This window comes from Odontesthes bonariensis, chromosome 23, assembly GCF_027942865.1.
Source record: "Odontesthes bonariensis isolate fOdoBon6 chromosome 23, fOdoBon6.hap1, whole genome shotgun sequence".
Taxonomy (NCBI): Eukaryota; Metazoa; Chordata; class Actinopteri; order Atheriniformes; family Atherinopsidae; genus Odontesthes; species Odontesthes bonariensis.
The window spans coordinates 11,339,636-11,358,916 of record NC_134528.1 but is presented as its reverse complement, the minus strand read 5'-3'; the positions used below and the strand labels follow the sequence as shown (position 1 = coordinate 11,358,916).

Below are 19,281 nucleotides of genomic sequence, written 5' to 3'. Positions count from 1 at the left end.
CAACCCACAAGGAGGAGACTCAACCAAACGTGATTTACTGATAGGTTAACACAAAGCTATATGAGTGCTGTCTTGTGTTCAGAGGGTTAATCATCTCTCGACAATTGTTCCAATCACACACTCTCATACAAGACGTTTTACTTTATACAGTGTTAGAGGCTCACAGGGATTTTTATATCTCAGTCACGCACATTGAGAAAAATTGTGTGTGTTTCACACTGATGGACACATCGGAGGTAACGTGGGGTTCAGTGTCTTGCCCAGGGACACTTCAACATGTGATCAGGGCTGCCCTCTGGGGAAGCCGGGAATCGGACCGCAGACCTTCCGATTGGCAGACAACTGCTCATCCTCCTGAGCAACAGCCGCTCTGGCCAGCCGCATGCAAAGATCACCTTTGATCTTATGTCTATACTTTGGAACAACCAGAGGATATGTGTATGTGTCACAGGGAGTGCACCAAAACTTTAAACTCTGTCCTGAATTCACTGATTACCAGTTAAATGAAACTGGGCACGATGAGTTTTAGTGGATTCCACAAGCTCCAGATTTATTGGTCCCACTGCATCTCTTCTGAAAGTGAGCATGGGCTCTTGTTAACATGAAAGCAACTCAAAAGAGAACGAATAAGAGTTTTATTAGCCTCAGGGCTCTTGTTGTTGTGTTTCCCTCTCCCCTCTGATTGTCTCTTGGTACATCTTCGTCCACCTTTGGGTATGATTAGCAACTCTCAGCCTGTTTTGAGCCTGGGAGGAGTTAAAGCAAAGTCACAGTCAAAGTCAAAGTTAAATTTATTTATATAGCACATTTCATGTACAAAACAATTCAAAGTGCTTTAATACAATAAAAGCATTGCAGCAGGGAGTGTAAGAAGCATAAAAAATACATAAACGAATATAAAAAGAAACAAATAAAATACTTCAAATTAATTTAAAAACAAGCAACAGTCCAGATAAGTTAAAAGATACTGCGCAGATTTCATGCAAAGACACATGAGAAGAGAAATGTTTTTAACCTGGATTTAAAAATGTCTACATTTGGTGAGAGTTTAATCTCCACTGGCAGTTTGTTCCACTTGTTTGCAGCATAACAGCTAAATGCTGCTTCTCCGTGTTTAGTCTGGACTCTGGACTGGACCAGCTGACCTGAGTCCTTGGATCTAAGAGCTCTGCTGGGTTAATATTCTCTGAACATATCACAGATGTATTTTGGGCCTAAACCGTTCTGGTATTTGTAAACCATCAGCAGGCTTTTAAAATCTATTCTGTGACTGACTGGAAGCCAGTGTAAAGATGTTAAAGCTGCTGTGATGTGTTCAGATCTCTTAGTCCTGGTTAAAACTCTAGCAGCAGCGTTCTGGATGAGCTACACAGTTACACCTGAATCTCCATGTCAGTCAGCTCAGCATCGGTCCACAGGTTTTTTTATTTAACCAGTGTTTGTGTTATTAATGTTTTGCACAGATGCTTCTATGGGACAAAGGTATAGATACTCCACATTTCAGTCTTGTGGCGCTCAGTTTCAGTCAGGTAATAATTTAAGATGGTTCAGCCAACTGGGATGAACTCTTAACGTTAAATATAAATTGCCTAAAAAAAATGTTTAAATCCCCTCCGCTTTATTGGATTCTCAGCCAGCATTTCCTGATTTGCAGTAGCTAATGTTTTTTGTGGTTACTATCCCTCTATCCATTATCTAAACCCACTTAATCCAATTCAGGGTTGCAGGGGGGGCTGGAGTCTATCCCAGCTCTCATTGGGCGAGAGGCAGGCTACAACCTGGACAGGTTGCCAGTCCATCACAGGGAGATGAGACAAACAACCATGTACAGTCACTCCTAGGGTCAAATTAGAATAACCAAATAACCTAACATGCATGTTTTTGGACTGTGGGAGGAAGCCAGAGCAAACTCTACACAGAAAGGCCTCAACTGGGATTTGAACCTGAAACCCTCTTTCTTTGAGGCGACAGTCCTAAAACCAAACCCCGAGCAGCCCTGTTCGTAGCGAGCCTAGACAATCTAATTTCATCATATCAGATTAAAGATCCTGTGTCTGAGTCTCTTCTCATGTAACAACACAATCTAACACCAGAATGTGAAGTCTCAAAAATAATAAAGTTAGTACACTTTCTAGGCTCCAAAATGGTTGCATGCCAACATTTTGCTTTGCAAATGGTTCACATTCCTACACTTTCCATTGTGTAAAACTGTCAGAAAAGTGTCATCGCACACTACAACATGTTTGAAAATGTTTAAATGAAGTAGGAGGGGGGTGAAAGGTGGTGTCAGACTGTCACAACAGAGAACCCAAATTAAGTCCCATCCAAGCAAATATTTTCAAAGGACTTTTTTATTTTTTCATTCTTCATTTGATGAATGTAACAATTTGTCACGTGAAGTCAGCAACAAATCCTCACAACATTACTTACAAAGACAACACAAATGATGATATTGTGTGCAAGCAGGGTGTGAAGCATCATCAGTTGTCTGCTCTCTTTCATATTTTTAGGTCCTGTTTTACTATTTGTTCTCCTAGTCATGACTAGTAAACACTAATTCCTCCTCAAAAGATGTTTAACATCTGGTATAAAACTTTTACATCTATGGTCCGTAAACATAGTAGTGTTATTGTTTTGGTTCTGTCACCACTTTCATGCTATAGTGTCATTTTCAGCCTAAATGGGCAGCTATTGTATGTTTTTGTATGTATGAAACTTCCCATTGGCCTCTCTCTGAGTAACTACAAGCACAACATTGTGCATGTGCTGTGGCTCTCTGTAGAGAAAAAAAGAAGTTTGCCCAATGTGCTGGAGAAATATGCTGCTGTCGTAGTGCAGTACTATGACATTTTTGTCCCAAAAACTTGTTATATTTGTCACTAGGTGGTTATAAAAGAGGGGAAAGCCCACTAAAGAGGTTTAAAAAGTATCTAGATCTATAAATTAAGTCTCTTGTAAAGGTGAACTGAAGCTGAAGTGTGATGCTCAATGCCAGCCAGCCACAGGGATATCAGGTCTGCAAGCTGAGATGATAAACGATCAAGTATTTAATAGGATGAATAATCAAATAATATACAAATAGCAGAAAATCTATTTCCAGCCCCATCAAACACAGCAATAATACTAAATGTTCATTGATTTAGTGAAAATAATATGCATAATTAAAGACAACATTGCCACTTAATCGCTTGCCATGTAAATAAACTCATCATGTCAACCTCTAAATTCAACTTTAGTCTGAAGTCATAATTAGCTAGCAGCCCTGTGTACATGGATGGTATGCTAACACTGCTCATAATGTCAAAGCTAAAATTATGGCGTCCACCCTCTTAGTTTGGCATGTTAACATATTGTAGCATTTGCTATTTAGCAAACAAATTCAGAAAACTGGATGAAAAAGGATGTGATATTTGTACTATGAGTGACTTGACTATCTATTCAACAGCTGATAAAACACTGCACACAAACAAAACAACCTCAGTTCGTAAAGTATGTTTACATGCACTTTAATTTTCAGATATCAACCCAGTTCAGATATCAACCTTACTCGGAATAAGACACTGCCATGTAAACAGTTGGTCCCCTTGACTCGGGAAAGGCCATATTCAGAGTGAGCAACAGCAGAATCAAGCTATACAGAGTATGTTGATATTAGGTGCTTTATGCAGACATTCACACAGTTTATCATTATCATTTGTGACACAGACCGGTGCTTTATGACGAATGATCTAGCTAACACAGTCAGTGCAAAACAAAGAGGCTGCAGGGAAAGAAGACACATTTTTTGGGGTAAAGGAGAATCCAGAGTTATGCTTCATGTTTTGAGAGAAATTGATCAAATCAACGCTTTGGGTAGGCGCAAACGTGCCTTTGGACTAACTTATGTACCAAGTAAAAGGAAATATGAAAGCAATACCTCATATGCAACTTATGTGAGCACAATAGTCGGAATATTGTCACATTTAGAATAAATTCAATAGTCAGAATACTGCTGTGCATATAAATGTGTCCACTATTACAAGGGGGAAATAAGGAAATGACAGTTATTACAAATCTATGAACTATGAATGTGCTGATGCCCCAAATTTCATGCAATAGTTTTTAATCATCTCAATCTTGACTGCTGATGTTGGTCAACCAGCCAACATTGCAATTCAAACTTTAATGCTGCTGTAGTAGATTCCCTGATGGTTAATTCACCGTATCCCAAGTAAAAATACTTCAGCCAAACAAATAAATCAACATGTATTTAGAAAACTGCTAAGGAAGTAACATTTAACAAAATAACAACCCTAGAATGACCACATGATCCACATGAGACTGGGAATGACCTTTTAACTTGCCCCTGACCTCCCCACAATGACCTTTGACTCCAAACATCCAACCCTTTTGATAGAAACGTGGTAACAGGATGTCCGAGGCAATATGAGGTAGCACTTCCTCTTTGCTCTTCATCACATCGTAAAAAAAAACAATCAGATTTAAGAGTTTAGCAACCGTGCCAAATCGCTGGAGATTAACAGTTCCAAAAATAGGTGAAATGGGTTGCATGTGCATGTGTAGTTGCTTTACAACATTTATATGATCCAAAAGCTTCAAGCTGTCCACATTTTTTGGGTCCCACTGCTTTTTGGAGGCTGTTGACTGTATATAAGGACCAAAATGTTAGAGCCCACAAGTTTATAAAGCTACTTTAGGGGCAATGCTTGGTTTTGGGGATAGGGCTAGAATTAGATTGCGGTTAGCATTACACAGTTTGTTATAAAGGTTAGGGTAAAACGCTAGGGAGTGCCATATGTCATAGGTGCTTTAGAAGACCAAAGGTATGTGCAAGAGGTATATGAACAAAGAGGAGAGGGGCGGTCATAGAGGAAAGTGTTTATGACATTTACTAAAAGGTTCAATAAGTTGCTCAATAATAATATGCTGCACATTTTGCTTGTGTGTTTTCCGTTCCAGTGGCATATCAGCTAAACTTACCTTAGACCTGACTAAAGTTAGCCCTGTCTGTCAACTGATCCCAGTCAGGGGTCAGAGGTTAGATCCTTCTCAGTGGCTATGGTTGAGTTTCACTGCACCAAGGCCATTAGCTGGATGTCATTAAGCTGCTTTGAAATGTGGGCCAATAGTCCTACAAGGACAATGTCAAGTACGGCAATCAAACGCTCTAACAGAAACAGCAAAATTTAAAAAAGAGAGGCATCAGTTTGAATAATTTTTTCCACTTCTTCGCTATACTTTGGATGTGTTCTCTACATTCACAGCTAAGATGTAAAATAATATAATAAAAGTGCCACGTGGACATAACTGTAAAGTGTTAATGAGAGACACAAATGGGGAGGAAGCTGTAAAGTGTAGTGTTGTGACAAGTCTGAATGACAAATCCAACAGTGCCTCCATGTGGTAAAAGTTTAAACTACCATTTAAAACCAATTTCTGAAAAATGAATTACTTTGAATCTGATCTGAAAACTCTCTGAATGTGGAGAGAGCTGCTGGAAGAGTGTAAATACTTTAAAGAGAGAAAAAAGAAAAAACTTTGGTAGGGCGAGGAGATACTGTAGCTCGGTGTGGAAGCGGGTGGTGACGTGGGTGACACAGGGAGAAACATAATGACAGCTGAGGTGAGTCATGTCTATTTTTATTCATCCGCATGTCTCTGTGGAAAAGAATCACAGCTAAACAGACTTGTTTATACTTCTCTTGTTTCATATCAACAGATGAGAAATCAAGTCTACTGTAAAAGGCTTTTCCCCTATGAAAAACTGCAGATAATAAAGCACACGCTTAAAGATTAATCATCAAACACAAATCCTTAGAATATTTTAATATATTATAGAATGTGATATATGTTGTTTTACTAACAGCTAAATGCTGATAGTAAAACAACTATTGAAATATGATGTTGTCAGACAGCAACCGGTAGGATGTTACAGATTGTGGAGTTATAAGTCAAATCTGCACCTTCTACTCATCATTTTTCTACTGTTACTTATCTTTCATTCTTGTTTATCTTTTTCCCATCCTCAGCTACATCTCTTTCATAGCAGTCGTATCATTACACATTCTCTGTTCCTCTTTTTCTGTGTTTAAACTTCATCATTCTGGACAATATTTACAGAATTTTATATCAGTTTTCCCTGCCAACTCTTTCTGCTCTGTTAGTGTGTGGTTTATTTCCGTTTCACCAATATTACTCAGGTTTCCACACTGAATTTTCCATCTTCAAACACTGTGTTCCCTTTCATAACTATTAAACCAAATGTTTCGGATAAAAGAGCAAACAAGATTAAATATTAAAATCTGCTACATGTGCGGCCAATCCAACAGATTTTGTGATAAAACGTGACTGATAAAACCCTTGCTGCAGCCTGGAATAATGATATTAAAAAAACTAAGAACACATGGATATGTTTAAAGATCCCACAGAGCTTTGGTTTATCATGTCCGGACAAGGACCTTTTCAGTGCGTAGTGGATCCAGGACGCCACACACAAGGCTGCAGACCCAGGTTGGAAGTGCTGAACCTTGGCCTGGGGACCCTGGAGGGTTGAGAGCTGCTGGACCCTGGCTGAGAGGCACCAGCAGGGCCCAGGGAACTAAGATCTGGGGCACTTTTAAACTGCCTGTTGGCCTGCGGAGCAACTGTAGGCTGCAGATGAGAAAAGGTGGGAAGCTGAACTGGGTTTGGAGCAGGAGCAGGAGCAGAAGCAGAGGAGAAGGTGGGGAGCTGAGGGAGTGGGGCAGAAGGAGCAGGAGGCATCGGGGCAGACAGAGGAGAAGTGGCCCACTGGGGCTGGTAAGGCTGGGGTGGAGACTGATGGTGTTGGTAGGGGATGTAACCAGCAGTTGGCTGAGGAGACATGACATCAGAGCGCCTCAGTGGTTCTCCAAGGGTTGTAGCTGATCGGGGAACAATAACTTTGAGGGTGGGCTCTGTGGCCATCGGTGGGGGTGTGGAGAACCGTTTTACCTCATAGATTCGTGCTGTCTTCTGAGGACCACCTGTCACTCCACTCTGCTGCTGATGGTTGAAAGTGTCCTGAGGAACCCCGCCTCCATAGCTGAATAGGGAGGAGTTGAGGTGGTATGGCTGGTGGCTCATAATGTCCACAGGTTTTATACCTGACCTCTGCCCTTTAGATGCAGCCGTCCCAGCCTTTGTCACCTCAGGTTTCTTCTGGGCCTTTGGAGGGCAGGAGGGAGAGAGGAGGGGGTTGTAGTTGATAGGGGGTGGAGCACGGATGTTGGATGAGTACTTCCAGGTAGAAGGAAGTGAAGGTGTGGGTGAGGGCTCCCGTGTCTGTGCAGGAGAGTAAGGTGCTGGAACAGCAGATGGAGATCGCTCAACAACATATCGATCCATCCTGCTTTGTCTGCGGGCGAACAGTTGACCTCCTTTCCCCCCGAGCTGCGGCACCTGAGGGGCTTGAGGTTTGGGAGCTATGGGAGGCGGCCTGGGTCCCCGCTGAGCCTGCATAAAGTTACAGGCCTCTGCCCCTAGCCTCAGCCAGTCCTCTTCAGGCCCTGATTCATGCCCAGCCTCACCACTGGGTGCAGCTCCAGACTCACCTGGGGTTCTCCCAAAGCGATCATCCATAGTCTGGACCATGTTCAGCAAGTCAGGGTTTGGAGAGACATCTTTGCTTGTCAGCGCACTGAACATTGGCTTTTTGTTGCTGCGACGGCGGGCATCGTTCAGGATGCCGGTGCGAGCAGCTGGGACTGAGATGCGCTGCTCACGGGTTGAAAGTGAGTCCATGGATGAAGCCTGAGGATGCGATGCAGGAGTCACTGCACCTGTCATGTTGATGTAAGGGTGAACGGATGGAGATGAAGTGGGTTGGAAAGGAGGAGGAGCAGGGAAAGGGACCTGGTTCAAATCAGGAGGGTCATAGAGAGGGGAAACAGGAGGAGCTGAGATGCAGGTGTAGGGAGGTGGATGACTGGGAGCAGGGGGAGAGAGGTACGCCAGAGGAGCTGGAGGGGAGAATGGCTGGGAAGGTGATGGACAAACCAGAGAACCCTGAGCAGCAGAAGGTGAGAGCAGGGTTGAAGGCGAAGCATGCATTTGTGGATTTGCAGAAGGAGGCTGAGAGAAAGGTGTAGAATACAGGGAGGAGGGAGGTGAAAGAACTGATGGGGGAGTGTTGCTGTTGTTATTTCTTGGAGGGATATACAGAGAGGTGCTAGACACTGCTCTCCTTGCATCTGCCCCTGGTTGGTGTTGAGTAGGCGAGAGAGTCACCATGGATACTGCTGCCACAGGTTTGGTCACCATGGTTATGGCTGTGGGTTTGGGTTGGGGGGGGCGGAACATCACAGAGGTTACAGTTGCACGAGAAGGGGTCGAGCCAGGGGTGAAGGGACGTGCAGTGCGGTTTAGGACACTTGGACTAGCATTGAAGCTGGTGCTACTGTGCAAGTCTGTGTTTGGGCTTGAACTAAAGTCAGGGTTAGGAGTTGAATACGGGTTGCCATGGTGCCCATTTTGACTTTGAAGGGTTGTCTGAGAGGGTGGGCTCAGAACAACATTGGCTCGACTGACAGCTACAGACCCGCCATTGGTCAGAGCCAAAGCTGGAGGAGACATCTGTGCAGAGTGGTTATTGAATTGCTGCTTTGTGATGCTGCTCTCCAGCCTTGAGCCGTGATTGGCTAAGCTCTCAAACCCTGAGACCTCCAACCCTGGGCTTTGATTGTCAGAAGTCACAAGTCGAGGAGTTTGAAGAACCGAGACGTCCAGCTCTGTACTGTGATTACCTGTTGGTGTGGTTGGAGTAGTTGGTGTGGCTGTTGGGCAGGCAGAGCTTCTCTTGTCCAGCAGGTCAAGATAACCAGAATCCCATGTAGGGTCAAAAGATGTTGAGAATCCTTCTTCATCAACTTCTGAGCCACTTAGGATGGAACTCCCTCCTTCCTCCTCAGTCTCTCCTCCTGTCTCTCCTTCTGTTTCCCCTCCTCTGTCACCCTCAGCTTTGCCAAAGCAGGTCAGTGTGTACTTCTTGGCTCTCTGCCGGCGTTTCTTGAACATAAGAACCCCTTTTGAGTTGGGGTTGGGAGCATCAGTCAGCAAGGATGCAATAGAGCGGCATTTAGTTCGAGCCTCCTTAACCTGTTTCTCCACCACACTCTCTCCACGCTGCAGCTCTGCAAGAAAGGTAGGACAAAAAAAAGGAAGACCAAAATAAATGTGTTGAATTATCAGGAACACAACAGAGAAACGATGATGGGAGTTCTGATTAATACAAAACAAGGACTAAGTGACAAATAACTGAAGCATTACAGTTAGTACTCTCACCAACTGTGTCTAGTATCAAATTTGTATAGTATTATCTCTGTGAGGTGCTTCAGTGAGCATTGGTGACAGACAGGAGAGTGTGTTGTGGATTTAGATCAAATTTAGCTCTACACTGCCCCTACCTGTACCTACATATTGAAGCTTGTGAACGCATAGCGTTCATTTCTGAGAACATGCACAAACAATGCTCCATACAAATGCTGGATACACGAGGCAGCCATAAAAAAGGAACCAGGAGTAATCAAAAGGAAACAGAGACTGGCAAAACTCTGCCCCCTTGTGGTGATCGTTTTTCAAAGCAAAAGCATCAAAAACCTCCTTTAACTAAGTCTCTAGAAAATAAATGCAAGTCCATATAATGCCCTCTGATGTGATGGAATCGCCACTATGTGTGTGCACCAGCACTCTCTGTATCTCTGCTGAGTCCAAGGCTATTTGAGTCTTTTTAGTATCTTGGCTCACCTCACATGAAAATGCTGTTGACATAGCTATAGGCTGATGCAGGCTCTGCAAAAACACATCTTGCTATTTTTTATCACTTTAATGAAGTGGAGCTTAAAGTGGCAGAACAAAGGTGGGAGGAGACAGATAAAACATTACACCCTAATATCAAACTGCTGGTCATAAAGTTTAGATAGTTCTGCCAAATATAATGGCCCTACCTGGAAAACCTGATCTAAAGAGGTTCTAAATACAGCTACTAAAAATTTAGCTCTGTGGCTGTAATTTTGCTTTGCACATTTTAGTTTGATACATGTTTTATAATTAGAGTTAAACAGGGACTTGCGAGGCTGATGGGAATGTTGTTTCTCACACAGAGTTTTGACTCTTTTAAATATTGAAAAACTTGAAGTATCACCAATGCACTCACTGTGTTTCATCTTGACAAGAACATGAATTCACTCAATTTCAAGGCAAACTATGCAAATGGTGTCATGTATTTAAAAAACAGCTTTGTGGTAGCATTAAAAAAAAGGTGTGTTGTCATCCTGTGTTGAATCCCAAATGAATGTAAATCCCACCCTAATCCACCCATGATGTTGACATTGCTGGGATATTTGAGTCTGGACTAGAGTGTTGCAACAAATCATCCTCTTCTGTCTCTATAGCAAAGCCACCAACAGAGTTAGAATAACTACAAAAATTCTTTAGATTTGCTCCACATGTTGATTGCTTGAAGTATCAAGCTCATAGTTCGAAATATAGCCTCATCGTGCTGAAAAAACACCTCAGTATGAGCTTCTTTTATTGGTTTTTGCAGCACAAATTCTTAAAATAATCAATGAGACTGACTTAAGATTTTTGTTTAAGTCATTTTGGCATGATCTTTCCAGTCAGATACAATAGTGGCAAATAATACCCAACTCTCTACAGTGCTTACATGTCATAGAAATGAGATAATCCTTTGAAAAAAAGGTCAATCCTTTTATCCTGAAAGAACTGATTTTGCTTTAAATCCACACGCAAAAAACAAGTTATGTAAGAGTGTATCTTACCTGCATACACAGTGTGTGGGACTGTGTGTCCACCTATGTCTGAACCTGAAGGAGATTTGAGGTCCCTCATCTCACAACTGTGTGTGTGTCCTTAACCTCCCTCAGACCCTCCCACACACATCGTAACAGAGTCCAAATCCACTCTGAGCGTGGACCCGTTTAGTGTCTGTCTCCCTGCTCCTCTCACAGGGCACAGCCCATGTAAAGACCTTTGTCTGTATCCAGCAGCCCTAACTAACACATGATGTCAACCCTCTATTCCTGTCCATCTGTTGACAGGCATCAAACACCTGTCCCGTCTCTGCCCACACACACACAAAGAGGGGAAGAGCCCCTCACCACAGGATATTTAGACAGCAGTGTCACTTAGTGTGTGTCTGTGTGTGAATGTTTCTTCCTGTGTGTATGAGTTCATAAAGCCAGTTATAGGTTATAGTGGAAAGTGCATCCATAACTCTTCACTGATGTGCCGCTCCGTGTTGCTGACACCTCACACCTGAGTAACACCACACACACAGACACACAACTCTGCATCAGCAGAGCCGACAATCCCATATGCAAAGCCAACGTCTGTTTGTGTGTTAGTAACATGAGAAAGGGCAGCTCCCTGGACACCTTAGACATCATTTGTCCTATAGCAAAGCCTTCATCCTACGGTACAGTCATGCAGGTCTTCTGATGACAGATCATTCATTACTGCAACATTCGCTCATCTGAAATGAGAATGCAGTCAGTGCATAACTATTCAGTTTAATAAGCTGTCATCCTTTAATGACATGATGATTTAAAGGTTAAAGGTTGTTCAGCATTTTGGAGATTATGGCAATTTACAAACTAAGCATTTTAATCAAAGTAATGCCTTTTCATGTCTCACACTGAATTTACTTTTTCCTCGTTGGACTGCATGTTAATTCATATGTTGTGATGCCTGAAGAGAACAATCTAGTGCATTTCACAAAATAAACAGGCAAAGATCAAGGAATTAAAAAGTCCACTGAGCAGACTTTTTTAGTTTTTATTTTCTACTTTCATATTTACACTTTACAAGCATATTTTCTAATTTCATATCCATGTCACACCTTACATGATTCCCTCTAAAAGTCTATTGACTATCTTTCTGTTTTCAGCCTATTAAATATCATTTTCTAAGAGCAAAAGGTAGGTGAGTTCCCACAGTTTTTTTTTCAGATACATTGGCCAGTTTAAAGGATGAGAAATACATCCATACCACAGTTCACCTTAACACACTCACACACACTAATTCAAACACAGCACTCATACACAACAATTTCATCTGGTCTGTAAATGAGGGTCGAGCTCAGCCTTTCAATCAGAAGCTATAAATACGACCACTGAGGCAAATGCTCAGAATACTGACAGAAGAGACAAACTGCTTTTTCAGGGGACCCAAGAGAGGAAGAGGAGGAGGTTAAATGCCTCTGTCCGTATCTGGTATATCTCACCACATCAATAGCAGCTTGTAAATGTAAATGGATACCTTAGGGACAAGAAATGACCACTAGAGGGTGATCTTGCAAAAGATTTATTGCCCTACAGCTAATGCCTTCAGAGACTAAAGGAATGTTTTTAAATCAAACTAATGAAGGAAGGAATCTGTCTGTGTGTTTGTATGTGTCGTCTTCATTTTTCTCAACAACCTGTTCACCTGATCTACTTCGTGTACCTTGGGGAGCTAATTAATCACAACGTTGAGTTTTGAGCTGCTTGATTAAGATTAAGCCACAGTGGAAGCACCAAAACACTTTTGTTGAGTGGCCACTCCAAAAGTGAGTTAGAGTGTCCATAATAGACACGTAGGTTTAAATGGCCAACTTTACAGGAGAGAGAAACAAGTTCACAGAAATTCAGCCAAGGCAGAGGTAACACCGATAAGCTTATGTGCAGTTCCCCAAACAAGACAAAATGTGTAAATTAACTGCCAGTTGACTGAAATCGGCTTGAACCAGAGAGGAGTTGACCTCAGTGGGGTTCATCACAAAAAAGAAACATGAGAAAGAACGTGGGAAGGATGGGCAAGAGGTACTGAAAACGGTAGCCCTGATCAAAATCCGTTGTCTTAAACACTCTTTTTAATATACTTGAATTTATTTGCATTTTTTAACTTGCTCACAAAAGTTACAGGTTGGAAACACTCGTTTGAAACAAGTTCTTGAAAACTTGGTTTATCGATAGAAGCTGCATCGCAGTAGGGCAATGTGTAAGCAAAATGTAGCTAATGTTTATGGTTTACGCTGAGTACCAAGTGGACCACTGTGGCAGCCTATGCCACAATAATGTGTCATAAAATTTCTGGTGAATCACACGGCTTCAGCATGGGACTCGCGCCTACTCTATAGCTACAGCAAGGTGGATGTTATTTACGGTTTATCATTTTTCTTAAATAACATGATGTTGGATCAAGTAGTTTTGCAATCCTTTAGGACTCCCTGCTCACTGACTGCCACTCATACAGCCTTGTGCAATGAGTAAATTACCATTTATTGCCCAGGGACTAAGGAAGTACATTATATTGTGTTAAGTAATGTGAATGAGTAGTTTTCAACGACCGCAAATCACAAACAGGCATGTTTTTACTTGGCATTGTAAATGAATATAACAAAATTCCTGAAAAAATGTGGATTTGTGTCAAGATTTGTATCAAGATATATACTCACTGGCTTGTCGAGCTTTGTCCATGTACGTGGTGGAGAGTTCGTCACTTACAGGGGTCTGCTGTGGGCCCACCATGGGCACCAGATGGTTACCAGAGCCCAGCCTCAGAGCCTCTTTAGCCCGTTCTGGAGACACTAAAGGTGGGCAGTTCAGGACAGTGCAGGCCCCCGCATCCTGGAAACCGCTGTCTCCTTCTCCCTCTGCATCAACTGCCCCCTGATCAGGGGTCGGGGTGAGGGTGTGAGGGGTTAGGGCGTGTGGTGTGTGTACAGGAGTGGTCCACTCTGTCTCAAGGGGCGCATAGATGAGCTCTCTGCGAGGGACACCAACAAGACACTGACCATTCCACTGCCCCTGTATGGTCACTGCTGCATCTGTCGCACTCTCGTATCTTAGAACAATGACACAACAATACCATTTTTTTAAATTTCAATGTGTAAACTAGGTACTGAAAAGTTGTCTTGGTGGTTAATCTGATGTACAACGTCTTGCATTTGCATCCCAATCACATTTTAGGGAACTTTAGGTCACTTACCCGCTCATCTCTGAGGTCTCCTCTTCTTGATTGTCATAGCGTGAAGGTGAGCGCGCATGGGGAGGTGTGCGCCTCTGCCGTCTGTGATGAGTGTGAGAATGTGTGTCTGCGTCGCTGTCTGTTTCTCCGTAGTAAGCCTCACTGTCCGGGGGGGAGGTAATGCCCTTGGGTATCTTGGTGGGGGAGAGGAGGGAGGAACTGCTGGATCTCAGGGGGACTGCAGGAGGAGACAGGACCCTAGTGGAAGATTGGGGCGATACAGAGCAACCAACGTAAGATGAGGGGTGGAATCCAGAGGGAGCCCTGGAGACAAACAGATGACAAGCTGTGAAAATGCAGAACATGAAGCAGTTTGCATGATATAAGGCCAAAGAGTGTCATGTGCTGCAGCTCTGTGGGTGCCTGACCTTTTAACTCTCAGGTTCAGCGTGGCGCTCTCTGTATCTATGAAGCTCATGGCCTGAGCATGACTGAGCTCTGCACATATGTGGTCACCAATGGCAACCAGTTCGTCATGCTCCTTGAGTCCAGCTCGACATGCTTTGCTGCGCCTGCGTACCTAAAGAGATGAAAGAAGTTGATGGGACATTAACATTTGTTTCTAATTCAGAAAACAAATAGAGATGAAAACCAAGTCTCATCCAAGGCACTTCACAGGTTTGTGAAGTTTTCCAATGTTCAACAATGAATCCATCGTTTTTTTCAGTTTTTCTTTTAATTCCTTTTGACCAGGACCACCTATCTTAAATGATGTGTTTTTTATCTCTGGCCTCCCCTGGCCTGTGTTTTCTGCATGATATACCACGTGAGTTCTTATTTACGATTCACAAATCCATCCATCCATTTTCTATACCCGCTTATTCCAACTTAGGGTCTCAGGGTGGCTGGAGCCTATCCCAGCTGTCATTGGGCAGGGTACACAGTGGACAGGTCGCCAGTCAATCACAGGGTACCATTTACAAATAGAAAATTTGATTACAAAGAATCAAGCTGTTAAAGTAAGGGCAGATTAAACTGCCAGAGCTCCACAGGACAGCATCAGCTATCTGACAGAGGTGAGTGATCCCTAGGATAGACAGAATTGGCAGGAGATAGAAAAGTATCCACTGCTTTATTCACCGGATCAGTGTCTACCTTCAGGTTGTGAGACTAATTAATTCATCCTCCATTCATCTTTGTCTGTTTGCTCATGCTGTTTGGCCACCATTAGACACATCTAATATACTGTCCTAAATGAGCATACTATCAACACTTTCATTGTGAAAATACAGCATTATACTGTTATTTCTATGATCTGTTTTATACAGATTTTGATAGCAAATAGCCATATATTGGATCACAATATTTGACAGAAGGCTGATTGTGGGTTTGAGATCATTTCATTGTGGCTTCCTATAGTTAACAATACTGTGCAAATGACTTGAGCCAGCCCTCAATAACAATTTATTTTTTCTTCCAAGCAGTCAGTTCAGTCCTTGTACCTAACCATTTTCAAGAGGGTTTTTCTTTGAGCCACATATTAACACTGACCTCTAAATCATTAAATAATTATAAGGCATCTATCCAAGGGGATGAACCGGCGTCGTGTCGACATATGACAGACAACCTAGCAAAGAGCAATATTATATTTATCTTAAGGCACTTTTTTACTAGCAGCTTGTCACAAATATGCATTATTTGTTACCAATTCTATAGTTGCATCTACACAACACAGTTTGACAGACATAAAATTGTATTTCTGCATCAGCAAGGTGATTCCTAAAGAGCTATCAGCTGAAAACGTGGCATATCTCAGCATGGTGTGCCGTGTGAGGAAACTGGGCAAGTGGAGGACAAAAGAAGAAGTGTCAGACCTTTTTTTGCCTTATATACTGTATTTCCATTAATGTTTCGATAAATCCCTGCAAATATTTCCCGTCCTCCTGGTAATATTTAAATAAATAAGAGGTGGCTAAAGACTTTTGCACAGTAATGTATGATCAAATCTGCTGCTTTCGCAGTTGATTTCTATTCATTCCTGTAAATTAGAAAAACAGAACATCAAGATCAGGATCCATTGAAAAAATATTTCATTGTTGTTGAATAAGTAAAATCAATCAATTATCCTGATTAGGTCATTTCCACTATTTCATCATAGCCTGACAGCAATTCATTACTGTATAATTTGTCTTACTTGAAAATTATGTCGTAAAAATGATTCGCTGAACTTTCCATCTGTTGCTTTTTAAATAATGAACAACTTATGTCGATTTGAAACAGCTGTATGTGTTCTTGCTTCAAACCCTGTTAAGTCATGGCCTTTGTATCATTGCCTCCACTAACATCTTAATAAACAAGCTGTTTTTCTATAAATAAGCTAAAACCCTTTTTTTCCCTGTTGAATTAAAACAAGTGTCATCAACAGTGTTTTTTCATCAACACAGCTAAGGCAACTGAAATATGTCTGGCCCATGAAATTAGAAATAGCGAGAGTTAACAACCTGCAGAATTAAATTGTATTGCTGTGTGTAATAAAGTATTTTTCTATTCCATTCTATTCTACTCCTATTTCTATTCTATTGAGAGAAGGCGCACTTCACCTAAAATAGCCAAAAGTGCTTGTTCTGAAAAGATAGTGTAAGTTAGGCATGTTGTGTTAGTGGCAGCCATAACTGTCCCTGCATCAGAATAACTTCTGAAGCCATGCAGCTGCTGAAGGTCGCTAAGAGATGATGTCATTGGGCCCTTTCAGGAAGTATGTCTGATGGGGTGGGGGATAGTGGGTATAGATTAAAAGGTGAACATTCTTGTCCACTACATTACAGTCGCCTCTAAAAGTAGATGATAAGGCCATCCCATCTGTTCCCTCACATACACACTAATACACACACTTCATCGCTGTCAAAGCTAAAAATTTTGAGTGCGTTCAAGCACCTACTAGAAGTTTTAGAGTTATCAGAAGGCTATCTTTTGACCCAGTTACTGCCACACCCATAAGGCAAGGACTACCTATATATCTCATTCTTTCCCATTGAGAGAAAATTGTAGACACACATATACAAACAGCACGAGCGAGTATCGCGAAAGAGGGGCTTTGAACAGCTGCATCACCAGTCGGGAGCAGGGGGCATTTCTGTCACTCACCATATGTCCCCCACATTCCCAAAATAAAACATTGCAGAAAATCAGCCACATTCCTCGACAGACAGAGAGAGAGACAGGCGCTACTGTGGTGGGAAACACGTAGGCGCAAAAAAAAGCACACACACAATACCGGAATGAAGAGCCTAATGAGAAAAGAAAACGTATGAGTGTGTCTGCGCGTGTGTGTCTGCGCGTGTGTGTGTGTGTGTGTGTGCATCTGTGTCTGCGTGTGAACAAGAGGTCGGCCTTTTTCCATGCTCCGCTTCCAGCTCCTCTTAAATGAGCTATTCTGATCCTCCAGTTTGCACTCCATTCCAAGCCAGGCTTATCTGAGTTATGTCCAACCCCATATAAACCCACGTCCAAATGACAAGAAGTAGAAGCAGACACATCGATAGAAGGTCCTAACTGAGGTGACATTTTCTGCTGGGAAATCCCGGATAAAGAGTGGCCTTTGGTGCTAGAACCACTAGTGCAACCATTTTATAGCTTATAAGTGACCGTCCAACTTTTATCATCAGTGTAATTGAGGTGAAGTTCCTGCTTTCAGGACTGTTTGCAGACAGAAATATATATATATAATATCCTGCGCTTAAAGTATATTATAAAGAGTAGATTCTTGTACTATTTACAACTCAGTTCAAAGAACCCCCCTCTAAACTCTGCTTCAGCTTGCCTTCAGGATGAGGTGATGGAATGTGAGAGAAGACCATCCCCCAAACTTCTACACTGTACCAAACACTCAATTACAACAGGTGATGGTTAAATTGAACTGGGCCATGGCCAAATGAGAATGACAAACCAGTGCTGTTATACTGCTATAAAGTACTACAAATAAAGTTACAACATGGGGGATATATATTACTTGAAGAAAAACAACATTTTCGGCCAACTAAACTATAAAATTTATTTGTCAACATTTTTCTTTTAAACCAGAAACATTTCTAGAGATCCCACCCAGAACTTCGTAGATATCTTGAGACTAAACGCAAAAAAAAAAAACATATACATTTGTCTCGTTACAGTGAATACATTCAAGAATTATTTTCAGTTTTATACTTGTCAGTGTTCATCAATAAGCTTTATAGTTTCAACAAATTCAAGCATGAACTCACTTCTAAGAGGCGGGTTATAAAAAATCTCACCAAGATAATTGAAGCTTAGATAAAATTGTCCAGGGATGAAGAAATATTTTGTCAGACACGAAAAACGAGCAAATGTTGCCTTTATTTGTGAAAACTTCATCAGTTTAAGCAGTGCAAATACTTGTGTTCTGGCAGAAAAGTTGCAGCTTTTCTAATTTACTTACTTTGCCATCCGAACAGGTAAATCTTGCTTTAACTTAGAACAAAGCAAAAGTTGAAATACCATCATAATTCAGTCACTAAAATAATTCAGTTTATCGTAACATCCTAGATCTCCGTTCAAGCACCAGATATTCTACTCATAGCGACACCAATGCAGGAAGACACTAATTAATCTTATTTTGAGTTTCTGATGAAAGCTTAGATTGCAACACTGAAAACCATAAGAGCAACCATTAAGTCCTCAAACCACAAATAACAGTTGCATAAAGTCTTGCCTGCAGCAAACTGCACCAATACACACACATATATATATATATATCACTTTACTGTACCTTTGCCACCTCCAGAGGTTTTTGCTGCTCTGCTCCTCCCTGAAGTCTGAAACCCCACGGGGCTCCACCTGAGAGGGAAATCACAATCTCCTCTGCCACCATCCCAGCAGCTCCCAGACCACGGTGTGTGTCTTTGAGACGCTATCTCCCTTTCTTCAGTTCCTCCCACTCTGCGAGTATCAATAAGTGCCTCTCATTGCTCTCCATGATCACCCCACCCATTAGGAGACAGGGGGGTGGCTGGCTTTCATCTGCTTACACTGTAATAATGCTGCGTCAGAGGGCGGGAGAGGGGCTAAAGTGTGAGCGTGTTCTGTGTGTCTGTGTGTCTGTCCTCCTCCCCCTGTGTTCAACACTTGCTATGTCAGTCTCAAGCGCACCACAGAGGAGGGGATGCTTTCTGATATCCACTCCAGAAATAACCATCAGCTCTGCTCCCTCTTCAAGCCCCTCCAGTTCAGTCAGCCTGTCGAGGAGCAGTGGCGCAGTTTTGTCTTTGTTTTCCCACCAAATCC

The 19,281-nt window shown here is 42.2% G+C and overlaps 1 protein-coding gene across 2 annotated transcripts; it reads right to left on the bottom strand.

The window, feature by feature from the left end:
- Nucleotides 1-5,619: 5,619 nt before the first annotated feature.
- LOC142373627 (synaptopodin 2-like protein) lies at nucleotides 5,620-19,005 on the bottom strand. Of its 2 annotated transcripts, none has more exons than XM_075456960.1 (5): nucleotides 18,767-19,005; nucleotides 14,412-14,563; nucleotides 14,005-14,307; nucleotides 13,472-13,860; nucleotides 5,620-9,149 (listed from the first exon to the last, which is right to left on the bottom strand). In XM_075456960.1, the coding sequence occupies exons 1-5, from the start codon at nucleotides 18,866-18,868 to the stop codon at nucleotides 6,463-6,465; spliced, it is 3,633 nt and encodes a 1,210-aa protein (XP_075313075.1). In that variant the 5' UTR covers nucleotides 18,869-19,005; the 3' UTR covers nucleotides 5,620-6,462. The 2 variants fall into 2 exon arrangements, with proteins under 2 accessions (XP_075313075.1, XP_075313076.1); XM_075456961.1 differs by having other exon boundaries at nucleotides 14,005-14,241.
- Nucleotides 19,006-19,281: the final 276 nt, after the last annotated feature.